General features: G+C 41.2%; 1 protein-coding gene across 2 annotated transcripts in view; it reads left to right on the forward strand.

Annotated features, from left to right (window-relative positions):
• The window catches only part of LOC131927452 (allatostatin-A receptor-like), a 224,993-nt gene extending 209,571 nt beyond the window's left edge, over positions 1 to 15,422 (forward strand). For both annotated transcript variants that reach the window (XM_059283139.1, XM_059283140.1), the window contains exon 6: positions 13,502 to 15,422. In XM_059283139.1, the coding sequence (XP_059139122.1) occupies positions 14,036 to 15,190 (1,155 nt within the window). In that variant the 5' untranslated portion in view covers positions 13,502 to 14,035 and the 3' untranslated portion in view covers positions 15,191 to 15,422. The remainder of the gene's footprint in view (positions 1 to 13,501) is intronic.
• The last annotated feature ends 600 nt before the right edge of the window (positions 15,423 to 16,022 follow it).

Raw genomic sequence — 16,022 nt, forward strand, 5'->3', positions numbered from 1 at the left:
TGCAATCTTATTTTAATTATTAAATTATCATATTTCTTTCATTTATTGAACGATCCGTAATAGATTTTAAATATTTAGCGAAATATCATTTTCTTGATAAAGCCATTATCTTATTTTTTTTTCGGATGAATTCTGTGAAACCCAAATGTCAATAGGGTTTCTGGCATACCAGTCGGGGTCAAAGGTCACTGGGCATTACGTGGTGTTTCATAGCTGTAATCTGATTGGCTCGCCTCGTGAACACTGCTCAACATGACGGAGTGTGTGGGTGGCGTGTGTTACGGGCTTTTTTTTGTTTTTCTATAATGTTTTTTTGTTAGTGAGTCCCGAACTAGTGGGTCAAAAATGACCCATGTTAGGGTTCACTCCTGTTTCATGTCAGAAGACCATACATGACCCATGCTAGTGTGTCATCTACTACCCAATGGATCCCACATGACCCAGTAACATGGGTCCCACATGACCCATGTTTGTAGGACACACATGACCCATGCTAGTGTGTCATCTATGACCCAGTAACATGGGTCCCACATGACCCAGTAACATGGGTCCCACATGACCCAGTAACACGGGTCCCACATGACCCAGTAACACGGGTCCCACATGACCCAGTAACACGGGCCCACATGACCCAGTAACACGGGTCCCACATGACCCAGTAACACGGGTCCCACACGACCCAGTAACACGGGTCCCACATGACCCATGCTAATGGATAAAAAAATGTCTTTGGGCAAATTTCAAAACTCGTTTAATGTTCTTTTTATCGTTGCCCACTTTCTTCTATTGGGTGTATTTTACAGATTACCTATTGGCTGTATTTTACAGATTACCTATTGGCTGTATTTTACAGATTACCTATTGGCTGTATTTTACAGATTACCTATTGGCTGTATTTTACAGATTACCTATTTCCACATACATCGTATCTATTTTATTTGTTTGTTAAAACTTGTTTCTACATTCTACAAAATGTAACAACATACCTACACTTCTCTGCTACAAGTCTTCCAGTTTAGTTTTTTTATTTGAACTTATCGATAGTTTAGTTTTGTGACTTGAGCTTCATCGATAGTTTAGTTTTGTGATTTGAAGCATCGATAGCTTAGTTTTGTGATTTGAAGCATCGATAGTTTAGTTTTGTGATTTAAACTCATCGACAGTTCAGTCTTGTGATTTGAAATCATCGATAGTTAAGTCACATTTTTCATTAGACAGTAAATGAGAACCCTTGTATTTTGTAATCTCAAAGAACAAATCTTATTTGTTTTTTTTTTTGTTTTTTTTATTTATTTATTTAAAGAATATGTTCAAACGAACAAATCTTATTTGTTACGTAATTAGAAAACAGCTTTATGTTATTATTATTCTGATTACTTAAGATATTTTATTTGTAAAAAAACAGTTTTTAATTGTGGTATTGTTTCTATCTAAAATTATTTTCTAGACAGGTTAGCTCAAAAAAAAACTACATCTCAATTCATGACAGGATGATAAGGCTATTTGTTGTTCAGACTTCTAAAATTCCAATTTAATTACACTCTGCATGCAACCAATGAAACAATAATTTTATGAAAATCGGGTTCCTTTGATGCAAGGAAACCGTGTATCTGATACAAGTTACCTCCCTTGATCTGACAATGCGTGGTGTTTTGTTTCATACAGATCAATATAATTGCTTTATTTATCAATACTATTGTTAGTCGTAAATTGCTTATCTCGACTCTCCTTTGTGTGTAATCTCCTTGACGCCATTTTGTAATGAAATTACTTTTTTTTTTACTTCTGAATGAGAAAAAAACAACTCAATCCAGAAATCAATTCAGTGAAAACCTAGATTCGAGAAAATCGAAAAAAAAACATTAAAAATCTAAATTATATAGAATAAATCGAAGGATGGGGTATAAAATAAGGAAGTTAAGGTAGCCTAATAGAAACATTCGCGTATTTTCGTAGGTGAAAACAAAAAAATTGGCCAGGTAGTTCAATACAAACAGGCTGCCCGGTAAGCCGATGTCAGGCTATTTTCTCTGGATCTCCCAGTAACATCAGTCCAGCTCTCGCCTGTTCTGATGACGTTAAGCTCATTGTTTCTTAAGCTCCGAGCTTCGCGAATCGAAGAGGTATTTTCGGTCGTCGGGTTGGAGGTCACGTGATCGGATTTACCCATGACTCGACGGGGGGGGGGGGGGGGCTGGACGGTTTGGGCAGAGGTCATCGGTCAAGGATTTTTCTGAAGATTGATCTAAGATTGTAATTGGGTGTCAACAACTGCGTTATAACGTATCAGCATGTGATAGTGTGCGTGAACAATTGTATGTATGTGTGTGAATGTGTGATAGGTTGTGTATGTATTGTAGTATGGTTTTTAAAATTGCTAGTCTGATTTTCATCGAGTATTTGTTTAAGTAATGCTGTATATGAGATTTTTAAATATGTCTGTATGTCGTATTAATATGTCTCTGTGATATTGTGACAGATTGTATGCACATGTATGGCATTTTTTTGTATGTTAGTATTTTATTTAATTATGTTTTATGCAAATACTAATATGTTTCTGACCGCGAATGTGTTGAATACAGAGTGTGTGCATAATTGAGGAATATGTGTAGCTCCTGGGTACATGTCTATGTATAATGTAGGTCCCTTGACAGTTATTTATTGTTGAGACGAGATGACATGCATGTATCATATTGTGGTGAACACGCAGATAATGAAGCTAAAAAACTGTATTGTATAATGTAACTGTCACAGTTTATTTTCTTCAGTCTACCTTGTTAACCCTGGTTTTTTTTGGACAAAATTTCGCTTAAAAACCAAAAGAAAACTCATCTTTAGACATTTTTTAAAAATATAACTCAATTATTTTTATTAATATTTATTTCATCTATTTATTTATTTATGTTCTAATCAGACAAAATGAACATAGTAAAGCACTTTCGTGAAAAATATTATGACATTAAAAGCTATAACCCAGCCAAATATCAAAGATTGCTACACGTCCATATAATGGGTGGCTAAGAATATAACCATGGAGATACATCCCAGACACTTACTGCACTTACCCCTGTCCACTAGGCCCGGGGAACTGAAAGCCACGTCAACTGACACCCAAGTACATAACGATACCCTATGTCTCCCCCGCTCCTATCCGAATGTCTTTAAGATTCTTCACTTGACATCCAAGTATATAACCCTATCATGAGATGTACCAGTGCCACCCCCTCAGAGTTTCTTCCAGGCATCTCTTCGGGGGGACCAGAGCCACCCCCTCCCGAAGAAAGTCTACCGCCCCCCCCCCCCCCCCAAAAATTTCAAGTGCCCCCCCCCCCCCCCGGAGAAAAAAGTCTGGAAGAAAAACTGCACCTCCTACCCCACCCCACTCCCCCACCTCCCATCCCCCCGTCTGCAGTAAGCTCGAGGCCATACAGATTTAAGTACGTGAATGATCGAAATTCAGTCACTCCACCTCATCTAACTGGCCATTTTAGGATTACTCGAAACGGAAGCTGGGCTCGATGGTGTTCAATGTGACATTCTAGCATTCTGAGACTTGACTTATGGAGACTGGTTTAGAATTTACTTTTGACTGAAGATGGAAATTACTTTTGACTTTGACTGGGGACTACTTATGACATATTACTTTTGATCGAAGACAGGAGTTACTTTTGACTTGAGTGGTTACTTTTGACTGGACTGAAGTTACTTTTGACTGAAGACTGAAGTTACTTTTGACTGAATCAGACTGCAGTTACTTTTGACTGAATCAGACTGCAGTTACTTTTGACTGAATCAGACTGCAGTTACTTTGACCAGAGACGAGTTTCTGAAGGAAATTATAATCTTAAAATCTCCATCTTTCGATCAGGCGAAGGGAAGTAACCCAATTATCTCCAACGCCCGATTCTGACGCAGTGCACATTCGTAAAACCAGCAAGGGAAACAACCCACAAATAACCCCTTCAAAAAAGGCCAAGAATCTCTTCGCTAGAGACTATTTTCACATGTTAGGGCGCAGTAGTATGGAATTTGATTTTTTTTTTGCTCACATTTAAAAACCAGTGGTGTTTTTATGCTAGATTGCACATTTAAAATACTTTGTAAACAATGCCGTTTATTCCGAGGTGGGGGGGGGGAGGTTCGTTTACCTCCAAATAGTGTTGTGGTGTGACGGGTGTTTTCAATGAGCAACGACCGGCAACTTTAACCGGCAACTTGAACCGGCAACTTGAACCGGCAACTTGAACCGGCTAGACCTCAAAGCACGCGAACTAGAACAGAAGCCAAGCTATTTCACCTATTTCAGCGTAGATAATTCATCGCACAAAAAAAGATCGTTTCGCCTTATAATTAGACTTAATACATGGATAAAATGAAGCTGTCGGCCTTGATAAACGACGGCGTTGAAGAGATCTTTTATCGGTTAAATCGAAAAGCCGCTGAACAATATCGAAACAAATGTGTTTTTTTTTTAGTTGCGGATTGTTTCCGTCTTGCCGGAATATGATGGGGTATTCCCTCCCCTTCAACATTCGAATAAAAAATTCCGTTTTATTTATTTTTTTAACCAATCTGAATTCTTCGCTGTACATCTCATCAGAATTGTCTTATTTTTGACGTTCGTCTCAAGACACGGATAGGCAGATGAAGTAGAGTTTCCTCGGTATATCTCTATGCCCATCCTTCTTAAAATTTACAGCATGTTTCCACTGTCACTTTATTTTACTTAACTCTTTAAGCCTGTGATTATTTTCACGTTTTACCGGAATTATTAGTTTTCACTCATTTTTTTTCAGTATCTGCGGCTAAATGACCCATATCTTTTTACCCGTTAATTTAAACCCCACACATATTCGATACAAATTAATCGTAATTAAATGCCCTACACACTAATATCAGTTTTAAGTAATTATTTATTTATTGAAGAAAGATAATTACTTTGTTTTAAAGAAGAAAAAATGAAGAGTTGATTTTTTATGGGCCAAAAAATACGCTTCTCTCGGGAAAATTAATAATAAGAATTACTTTTTATGAGTACTTTTTCATAGAAAACAAAAGTTCGTCCATTTTCTTAAAATAATCATGGATTGGATTAGTCTCACTATAAATACTTTAATTTTTGTTAATTATATAATGCGGTGACTTAAACGTTTAGACTCGGCCGCTGAACGGCATTTCGCAGCGTTACAAAATGCCGTTTTTCGAGTTGTTTTACAAAAAAAAATATTTTTTTTCCTTGCTAAACCTGTGACTCTTTCTTCTTCTTCTTCGTTCTTAATTTTAATGTTGTAATGGATTTCCTCCAACACAATTAAGTATACGTGTCAACCGTGACTCTATTCCTGTGACTTTTTTCTTGTGACTTTTTTATTTCCTCACACTCCCCAAAAACACCCCAACCCTATTTTTGTTATATATTTTATCCTACTTAACCGAGCAACGATCTAGTCACGTGACTCAGACCCCCACAAGTCTGGCGCCGAGTTTGTCTCCCACTGACCAGCACCAGACGTCCGGTACTGACCTAATGAGTTTTTGATAGCGGACAATAGCCCTCACGTCCTCCGGTCTTAGCCGGCTGGTCGAGGTGGTCAAGCCAATGAGTGATCCATCTTTACGTGGTGGGCAGCTAACGACGTCCGGCTCATCTGTTTGAACTAATCGGGTGTTTTCCGATAATCTCTAAACTAAATGTCTTTTGATATGTGGGGGCCACTAATCTCTAAACTAAATGTCTTTTGATATTTGTGTGGCTCTAATCTCTAAACTAAATGTCTTTTGATATTTGGGTGCCACTAATCTCTAAACTAAATGTCTTTTGATATTTGGGTGCCACTAATCTCTAAACTAAATGTCTTTTGATATTTTAGTGCCACTAATCTCTAAACTAAATGTCTTTTGATATTTGGGTGCAAATTCTCTAAACTAAATGTCTTTTGATATTTGGGTGCAAATTCTCTAAACTAAATGTCTTTTGATATTTGGGTGCAAATTCTCTAAACGAAATACCTTTTGATATTTTGGTGACTCTAATCTCTAAACTAAACGTTATTTTAATATTTGGGTGCCACTAATCTCTAAACTAAAAGTCTTTTGATATTTGAATGCCATTAATCTCTAAACTAAATGTTATTTCAATATTTTGGTGCTAATAATCTCTAAGCTAAATACCTTTTGATATTTGGATGTCACTAATCTCTATACTAAAAATTGTTTTAATATTTTGGTGCCAATAATTTCTAAATAAAATTACTCTTTATACAAATTTTAATGATCTTTATTACTAATGACTTTTTCCTAACATTTAACTTCCAAAAATGTATCAAAAAATGACTTTCCTCTAATTTTTAACCAAACCAAAAAAAAAAAAAGATCACTGTGCTATATTCTGTTGATTACCGGCATTCTAACAAAAATAAGTGTACCCAAGCAAACAAGCTTAACCAACATAAACTCGGCAACTGTAGTAACAAACTTTAATTGAACCCACGTGACTATTGGGTAATCAACAACTGTACACGTGCGCGATTATTGAATGTTATTGCCTGTTCGAACCACGCCGATGTGACAGTAAAACGTTTATAAATTATATTTGGTAACACAAAATACGTTCTTAGTTTATGTTAAGTTCGAGGTGGCTTGGTGTAAACTAAAGCCTCGGTTAGCTTCATACAGCTGTAGGGGCCAGAAACTGGTTTTACGTTAGCTTTATGTGGTGTTAGGTTAGGTTCAGAAACTGGTCTTACTATAGTACTTTAGTTTCATGTAACTATTAGGTGGAGGAAACACACATCAACACTAATTCACCTACTTGTACACGACGGGGACCACGATAGCTGCACAAACACAATAAATCTAAGTTTTGTCTCAACACTTCATTCCGTTATGTGATTATATTGCAACCGTTATACATACACACACACGCACACAAAAACACACACGCACACAAACACACACACAAATATATATATATATATATATATATATATATATATATATATATATATATATATATATATATATGCGTGCATGTGTACGTGTGTATGAATGCGTATGTTGGCCACCTAGTGTTTAGATTGTACACAAACATCCATTGTTCTGCCATGGAAATTAATGGATGTTTGTCTCGTTATTTAAACAGCCCCCTGCGGCGCTTGTTGACCCAGGGTGGGGGAACAAAGCTCATCAGACCCTCGACATGCCGCAACGTTTGTCTTACATGCTATGCGATACAAACGCCAGTGTTTGTGTTTGTGTGGTGACCTCTGCCACCCCCCACCCTCCCACCACCTCTCCTCCCACCACGGGTGTGTTGTGAACATGCAGACTCGAACATGCAGCCATACGTGAGTACTTCAGGACGGTGCTCGTGAGAAAGGTCAAGGCGGGATATCAATACGACAAGCACGTGTTTGTTCGGGTGTGTCAGTTATCCAGGGTCACCACACTTTATAACCGCTTCTATCTACGTCAAATTTTCTTCAACGCTGAACTTTTAAATCAGATGTTTATGTCTAGTGAAGTTTCTTACTTAGATCTATTGAATACAATGTTTTATTTTTCATTAAATCTTAAAAACATTTTTCTGGATTACATTTTTGGAAGTCTTACAGTAAGTTTTGTAGTAACACAATTTAGAATTTAACATTTATATTTAAAACTACACCCAAATAAAACATGTTTTACCATATGTGTAAAAATGTCTAAACTTGTTTATAGTGCCCTACATAAATGTGCCACATTCCAGTTTTACCAACTATCGCGATAAACAAAATTCAGTCTAAATGGGTTTGTTTTGTTGTGTTGTGTTGTGTTTTGTATCTATACTAATGCCAAGAGACCGATGCGCTGAGTTAACCAAGACAAACTAGGGGTTGGTGGTGTCTCCTCGTGGAGACAAGCGAGATTCCACAGATATCGCGAGACTTTTCTTTCTGGAACGATCGTTGGTCCACACGTGAATAGGTCTTGTCCATTTGTTGGGGGGTCTCAGCCAGTTATCTCGTGGGAGGGGGTGGAGGTGTAAGCTGGCTAGGGATGGGGTGGTGTAGGTCAGCTATATTGTGGGATGGGGTCGGGGGGGGGGGGGCAACTATCCTGTGGGGGTTGGGTTGTAGGCTAGCTATCCTGTGGGAAAGGGTGTGGTGTGTGGGCCAGCTATCCTGTGGGAAAGGGTGTGGTGTGTGGGCCAGCTATCCTGTGGGAAAGGGTGTGGTGTGTGGGCCAGCTATCCTGTGGGAAAGGGTGTGGTGTGTGGGCCAGCTATCCTGTGGGAAAGGGTGTGGTGTGTGGGCCAGCTATCCTGTGGGAAAGGGTGTGGTGTGTGGGCTAGCTATCCTGTGGGAAAGGGTGTGGTGTGTGGGCCAGCTATCCTGTGGGAAAGGGTGTGGTGTGTGGGCCAGCTATCCTGTGGGAAAGGGTGTGGTGTGTGGGCCAGCTATCCTGTGGGAAAGGGTGTGGTGTGTGGGCCAGCTATCCTGTGGGAAAGGGTGTGGTGTGTGGGCCTGCTATCCTGTGGGAAAGGGTGTGGTGTGTGGGCCAGCTATCCTGTGGGAAAGGGCGTGGTGTGTGGGCCAGCTATCCTGTCGGAAAGGGTGTGGTGTGTGGGCCAGCTATCCTGTGGGTAAGGGTGTGGTGTGTGGGCCAGCTATCCTGTGGGAAAGGGTGTGGTGTGTGGGCCAGCTATCCTGTGGGAAAGGGTGTGGTGTGTGGGCCAGTTATCCTGTGGGAAAGGGTGTGGTGTGTGGGCCAGCTATCCTGTGGGAAAGGGTGTGGTGTGTGGGCCAGCTATCCTGTGGGAAAGGGTGTGGTGTGTGGGCCAGTTATCCTGTGGGATGAGGTGGGGGCCCTAAGCCAGCTATTATGTGGGAAGGGTTGAGGTGGGGGTGTAGGTCATCTATCCTGTGGATGTGGAGTGGGGGTGTAGGCTATCTATCCTGTGGATGTGGGGTGGGGGTGTAGGCCATCTATTCTATGGGGTGGGGGTGGGGGTGGGGCGATCTCTCCCTAGCCGTGGTCAACAATCCGGACACAAACCTCTCCCTTATCAGGTGATGCATTACGGTAAACCATCTCGTGATTGTTTGCCCCGTTTTAATCGTTGTCTTCAAGATACATTGGCCGGTGGCAAGTGGCTAAAAATACCCACATTTGCATACATTTGCATACGGACTATCAATCTTGGCGCCGCGAATTTGCCATCAACTTTCCTGACCGGCCGGAGAAACCCCGTGGAGGGTAGATGGCCACAAACAGGGGGGTGGGGGAACTTCGGCGGAAGTGGAATTTGCATAGAAAAACGTCTCGGGTCGCACAAAGTGTCTACATTGTGGTTTTATAACAATGAGGGAGAGGGAGGGGGGGTAGGCGATGTTTTTTTTTTATAGTTTTTTTTTTACGGCACATGAGCTGATAGTTGATTAGGACAAGTAGGTTAGTGTTAGACTAGACATGTTGGTCAGTTCTAGACTAGACAAGTTGGCAATGTTAGACTTGACTAGACAAGTTGGTCAGTTCTAAGTTAAACAAGTTGGTCAGTGATAGAGTAGGCAAGTTGTGAGACTGGATACAAGTTGGTAAATGTTAGACTGGACACAAGTTGGTCAATGTTGGACTAGACAAGTTGGTCAGTGGGAGAATTGCGACAAGTAATAAGTGGGCGGGGTCTACTTAAAATATTCAACTTCCTGTTACTTGACCCTACTTTTTTTTCTGAAACATCATTGAAATTTCAAAATCTGAAACACATTTCAACCCAAAACAAATTTTTATACCTCACCTACCCACTTCTAGTAAGTTCGCCGATACGTCAATCCCCTACCCCAAAGACGTCAATCATTTCTGACATTAGACAAAACACAACGGGACACATCAACATCGTTTCACTGAACCTACTCACGTTTTCCTGAACCCACTCACAAGGTCAGGCTAAAGGATTGGCATCGCCTGTCTAGAGTTTCTTTCAGGCATCTCTTCAGGAACATGTGGCGGGGGGACGCGTCTACCCCCCCCCCCCCTCCCCTCTCCCAAAGCACATTTTTATAGAAAATATGTCCTTCAACAAGTGTCCGCCACCCCCCCCCCCCCTGTACGCGAAATTTCTGCTTTTCCGTACCCCGGAAGTTTCAAGTGTCGTACCCCTCCCCTCCCCAAACCCTGTAGAAAAAGCTTTAAAAGAAACACTGCAACTGGCTTGTAACATATGTCACGTTTAAATCTACTATCTCTTCTTGGTAGTTCTTGACTGGGTGACACGCACAGCCTATGCCAGTTCTGGAAAAGGTATTCAGTGGACACTCACGGGGAAACTAGAAGATCTGGAGTTTGCAGATGATCTTGCCTTACTCTCGCACAGGCTACAGGACATGCAAGAAAAAGTTGATGCATTAGGAGCCATCTCGCAGCGCGTAGGCCTGAAGATCAACAAAGAAAAGACGGAAATGATGAGAATTAACAATAAACAGGAGGCTCCAGTGTCAATAGACGGAAGACAGGTAAATGATGTGCAAGAGTTTGTCTACCTTGGCAGCAAGATCAGCAAAACGGGAGGCACAGAGGAGGACATACGCGCTAGAGTTAATAAAGCCCGCTGCGCTTTCACAGTCCTGCGACCCATATGGAAATGTTCGGCCATCTCCATTACCACAAAAATTAGGATATTTAACTCTAATGTCAAGGCAGTTCTGCTGTATGGAGCAGAGACATGGAGAGTCTCCAAGGCAAGCACAGCAAAGATACAGACCTTCATGAATAGATGCCTTAGACAGATACTGAAACTGAGATGGCAGGACAAAGTGCCGAACTTGGAACTATGGAGGAAAGCTAGGCAGGAGCCTATAGGTGTGCAAATAAGAAGGAGGAAGTGGCGCTGGGTGGGTCACACACTGCGAAAGGCTCACACAAATGTTACACGCCAAGCGCTTGAGTGGAACCCCCAGGGAAAGCGGAAGAGAGGGCGCCCAAGACAGACCTGGAGGCGGAGTCTTCTTGAAGAACTGAAGCCAATAGGGATGTCTTGGGAGATGTCAAAATTAATAGCCGAGGATAGGAAGAAATGGAAGGAAATGGTGGAGGCCCTATGCTCCATAAGGAGCAAAGAGGACTAAGCAAATCTACTATCAGAAAAAGATCCGCATATGTTTTAGTAAATAACTTAACGGCTTAATCGCAAACGAAGCAAAGCAAAAAAAATCAGACATTCTTCAGATGGTATCATGAAAATTTAATTGATTTTAGTCCAAAGCATCAAAATATAAAGGATATCAAAGCATTATTGAATCATGTATACTTACATCAGCTATTTAACCAGGAGCTAGCAGAATATCATACAGTCAGCTTACCACTGCAAAAAAACAACAGTCTAGCATTAAGTTAGCAGTATTTTTTTCCAGTAATACGTCGTTCAAAGACTACATTTAGGGAGATTTTTCACTTTTCATTTTATTTTATTTCATTCTGTGAGATACCACATACGTTACGTGCTTTTTAATGTCGAAATCTAATGCCATACCACGAATGCTGAGAGTCATTTACTGTAAAACACTTTAGAGACCCATGTAGCCCGCGGCACTGTAACTATCATTAAAGAAATTATATTGAATAAAAAAAAGCCATATAGCGTTCTCCCCGCGTGCGTTATACTCAGATGTCATGTTCTTACCATCAGTTCAACACGACAAAATGTGATTTCGGTTCGCACCGTCGGCATTATCTGTGGCATAACATTCCTGCCAAATACCGGAACACGTTAGCCATTAGGATGCGGTCACACGGAAGTGGTCATCTGTTATATGTCTGACGTCATAGAATTACAAACATTAGTACTTTTATGGACGTCATAGAATTACAAACATTAGTACTTTTATGAACGTCATAAAAGTAAAGTAAAGTTTTCCTTTCAAACCTGACGGTCTATTGGGCAAGTGAAGTAGAGTTCACTTGTTTCTGTGATCTCGGCATATGAAGAGATAGTGTGGTCAGCACTATGCCCAGCCGCCTTTACTCTCCCTAATTTTTGAATTAGGTACCCATCAGAGTTGGGTGGACTAAGGGACGGTCTACTGACTTGAACCCGGATTCGAACTTGAGACTAACGGGTTAGCAGTCCAGCTCTCTACCGCTAGACCACTCCATCCCAATGTACGCCATACACTTGGTGAAATAGTTAAATTCTGGACGCCATACAAGATATAATATTAGTTTTAAAACGTAGACGTCATACACAAAAATACAGTAGCGTAGCAAGGGGGGGGGCGGGGGGGGGGGGGACATATGTCCCCGTGCGCCGACCTTAGGGGGCGCCAAAATGGGTTGGAAAAATAAATTGAAAGTTTGAGGGGGGGGGTGCAAATGGAAATCTCGAGGGGGGCGTGCAAATCGAAAAGTTTGTCCCCGGGCGCCGGGAAGGGTCGCTACGCCTCTGCAAAAATATATTCAATTTTTTAATGTTGACTTCATACAAGGTAATATATTAGTTTTAAAATATGGACGTCATACACAGAAAGATACAAATTCTAAAATGTGGACTGAATACAAAGTTATATATTAATTTTTAAAACGTGGACGTCATACACAGAAAACCATTAATTAAAAAATGTCAGACGTCACACACATGAAAACATTAGCCCAATATTATTCCTCACCAATACAAGCCCACCATTTAGACGACTACGGGTCAACTTGAAAAGACTCCTTACAGCTTTTTAAGCCAATGTTTCTCTCTCTCTCTCTCTCTCTCTCTTCCTTTTATTAAGACCTCGTCTTGTCCTTGATGCTGTGTCTAGAAAACAAAGCTAATTACTACCTACATAGCCTTGCACTGCACATTGCAACATATTTCCTAAAACTCCAACATCAATATTTTTTAAAATTACGAAGCCCCCATATATCAATACTCTTCTTGATTAGTATTATTATTATTGTGTTGGATGCATACAGTCCTAAAAATAGTTGATACATTAATTCGGGAAAACCCAGAAGATATTCTCAGAGCGTAGGCCCTAGAAGCATCCTCTGTATGACCTTTGTATAATGAGATCAGAGTTTCTCAAACAAAGAGTAAATGTACCCTAAAGGGTTCATGGACAAAGCACCAGTGGGCGAACCTGTTTTTTCTGGAACCAAATACAGTATAATCTATGATGTCATCGATGATGTAGGGTTAATGACAGCTGAGGTAGAAGTTAAGGTTACTTGGTGTAAAACATTTGAGAACTCTTGATTTTGCGTAGAAGCATAGTATGTTTCACGAAACCTTTACGCAATATTTCTAAATTAAAAAAAAAAGTTGTATGAATAACTATGTCTTAAGTTTTATTAACTTTTTAATGTCTGAATCTAGAAGCTGGCGTTATTAAATCCAAACCACGACGCTCTATTCTTATCTTAGATCTACCGCTACAAAATGTAGGCCTACATAACACAAAGAATTTATCATGTTTATTTTTTTAATATCTAAACTGTAAACAATCTAAAACTGTAATCTTTTCTTTTTTTTTCGCAGATTCTATTGAATACCGGCCATCTTTATTACGTCACACACAAGGGTGAACCTCTCAGCACTAAGCGACCTTGAACTTTCAATTTGGACATCTGTCAAACTATTTTAGGACAGGCTCTCATCAGCCTTCATGTCACTTCCGCTCCAGTTCTGGTCTTCATGAAACAACGCACGTGAAATTTTGCAAAAATCTGCACGCGCCGATCTGAGCCTCGTGTTTTGTAAAATTATTTTTCTCCCAGACTTTTGATGCCTGCTACAGTTGCATAGATGATCTGTGAGTCCCCACCCAAACGAATGGACGTTAAAGGAATAATTTTGCGTCGCTACAAAAAGGGTATAGGTAGAAGCAGCTTGCTGGAACACATGGCCCATCTCCTTTTCTGGTCTCAATGCCTGCGACTCTACAGAAGAAAACGTTTCTATTAGGCGAACGTACAAGAAGACCATTCAACTTTACAGGAACAGTTGTAATATTTCTCTTAAACTGAATTAATTTTATAAAATTTTGTGACAATCTACATTTTTAAAACAAAAATGGCGTCGAATAGTTTAGCAGACGCCCACATTATTAACCCCTACCCGACTGACAATATTAGCAATGTTTTTAACGTCATGGGCAATCACTCCACCCTCCCCCCGCCTCTCAACGGGTCGGAGAGTCGCGAGTTCGAGAGGATTGTCCGCGTCATTATCCCCACCATCTTCGGCTTCATCTGCGTGCTGGGGCTCTTCGGCAACTCGCTGGTGATTCTGGTCGTGTTGGCCGACAAACACATGAGGAACACGACCAACATCCTCATCCTATCCCTAGCCGTCGCTGATCTGCTTTTCATACTCTTCTGTGTACCCTTCACTGCCACGGGTTACGCCTTGCCGGTTTGGCCATTCGGCGACATCGGCTGCAAGGTTGCTCAGTACGCTATGTACGTCTGCGCCTACGCCAGCGTGTATACCTTAGTCGTCATGTCATTAGATCGATATCTAGCCGTCGTTCACGCGATACGTTCGATGACGCTTCGATCAGAAAGAAACACCTGGTTCGCTATCGCCATCATCTGGATCATCATCCTATGCGGGAACATCCCCATCTTGATACAGTTCGGGGAGAAACGCTACGAGTTCGGGAACGAGAACAGGTCAGCGTGTATAAACATCGCCGACCAGGAGAACGAACGAGTCGGGAAGGCTTTCTTTGGATCCTTCTTCTTCTTCGGGTACGTCATCCCTCTAGGCATCACCATGCTCATGTACGGGCTGATGCTGAAGCGTCTGCTGTACGGCGTCGTCCCCGGCGGCGCCAACCAATCCGCAGAAAGCATCAGAGCCAAGAAACGCGTCACGCGAATGGTGGTGATTGTCGTGGTCATCTTTGCTATATGCTGGCTCCCCATCCAGGTGATTCTCTTCACGCAGAAGTTCCAGGAGGAGCAGGAAAGGTCGGCGGCCTACATCAGCATTCAGATGGCGGCAAACTGCTTGGCTTACATGAACAGCTGCGTCAACCCGATCCTCTACGCGTTTTTGTCGGAAAACTTTCGCCGAAGTTTCCGGAGGTTCTTATGCTGCACGGAAAGCTCGAGGCGAATGGAGTACGAGCGGACGAACATCCGGTTCACGGTGACCGAGAAAGAGACGACCAGCACGAAGACGACGTGCGTCAACAACTCAAAGACCTACACACCCGTGTAGCCGGGAGCCGTCAAACCTCGAGGCTAGACTAGCCGGAAACTACTCAGACACCAGATGCTAGCCAGAAATCATAGGCTAGTCAGACACCAAATACTAGCCAGACACCAGCTAGAGGCCAGCCAGACAAAAACACCTGTCACCAAGTCTGTGACGACCACTCAGATGTGGACCAACAACACACCAATCCAACTGCGCACGTCAAAACAACTCACCCTATAAACACAGGCTGCAATGCGCGCGCAACCTAGCGGATGTGATGTCTTTAAATTTTCATTAGCCTCGAGCTTCGATTCGTGATTTCAAAACCTGGCTTAGCAACAGACGAATCGAATTTTTACAAAACATCAAAGTTTTGCCACAATAAAAAGTGTATTCAATACTGTAATTTAAACTGGCGCGGTAATGGACCATATATTTCAAGTCTTTGGTGACAGACTTTACATCGTCGCCTGAAATTCTCTGGGTCTTAGAAACAATCAGGCGGTTCTTTGCTACTAAAGCTGCTGTTCTTGAAAATACAAGATATCATATACAAAACCGATTATATATATATATATATATATATATATATATATATATATATATATATATATATATATATATATATATGTGTGTGTGTGTGTGTGTGTGTGTGTGTGTGTGTGTGTGTGTGTGTGTGTGTGTGTGTGTGTGTGTGTGTGTGTGTGTTTGTGATTGCGTGTTTATGAGTATATGGATGTGTATATCGAAGAAAGTATGTATAAGATTCAATCATAGTTCACATAAAAACACGTATATGTATAGATAGCACCCAATTATTGCTGACATTGTGAACTGTTCAACTACCTGAGAT

This window comes from Physella acuta, unplaced genomic scaffold, assembly GCF_028476545.2.
Source record: "Physella acuta isolate Inbredline_101_S28 unplaced genomic scaffold, ASM2847654v3 ptg001402l, whole genome shotgun sequence".
Classification (NCBI taxonomy): domain Eukaryota; kingdom Metazoa; phylum Mollusca; class Gastropoda; family Physidae; genus Physella; species Physella acuta.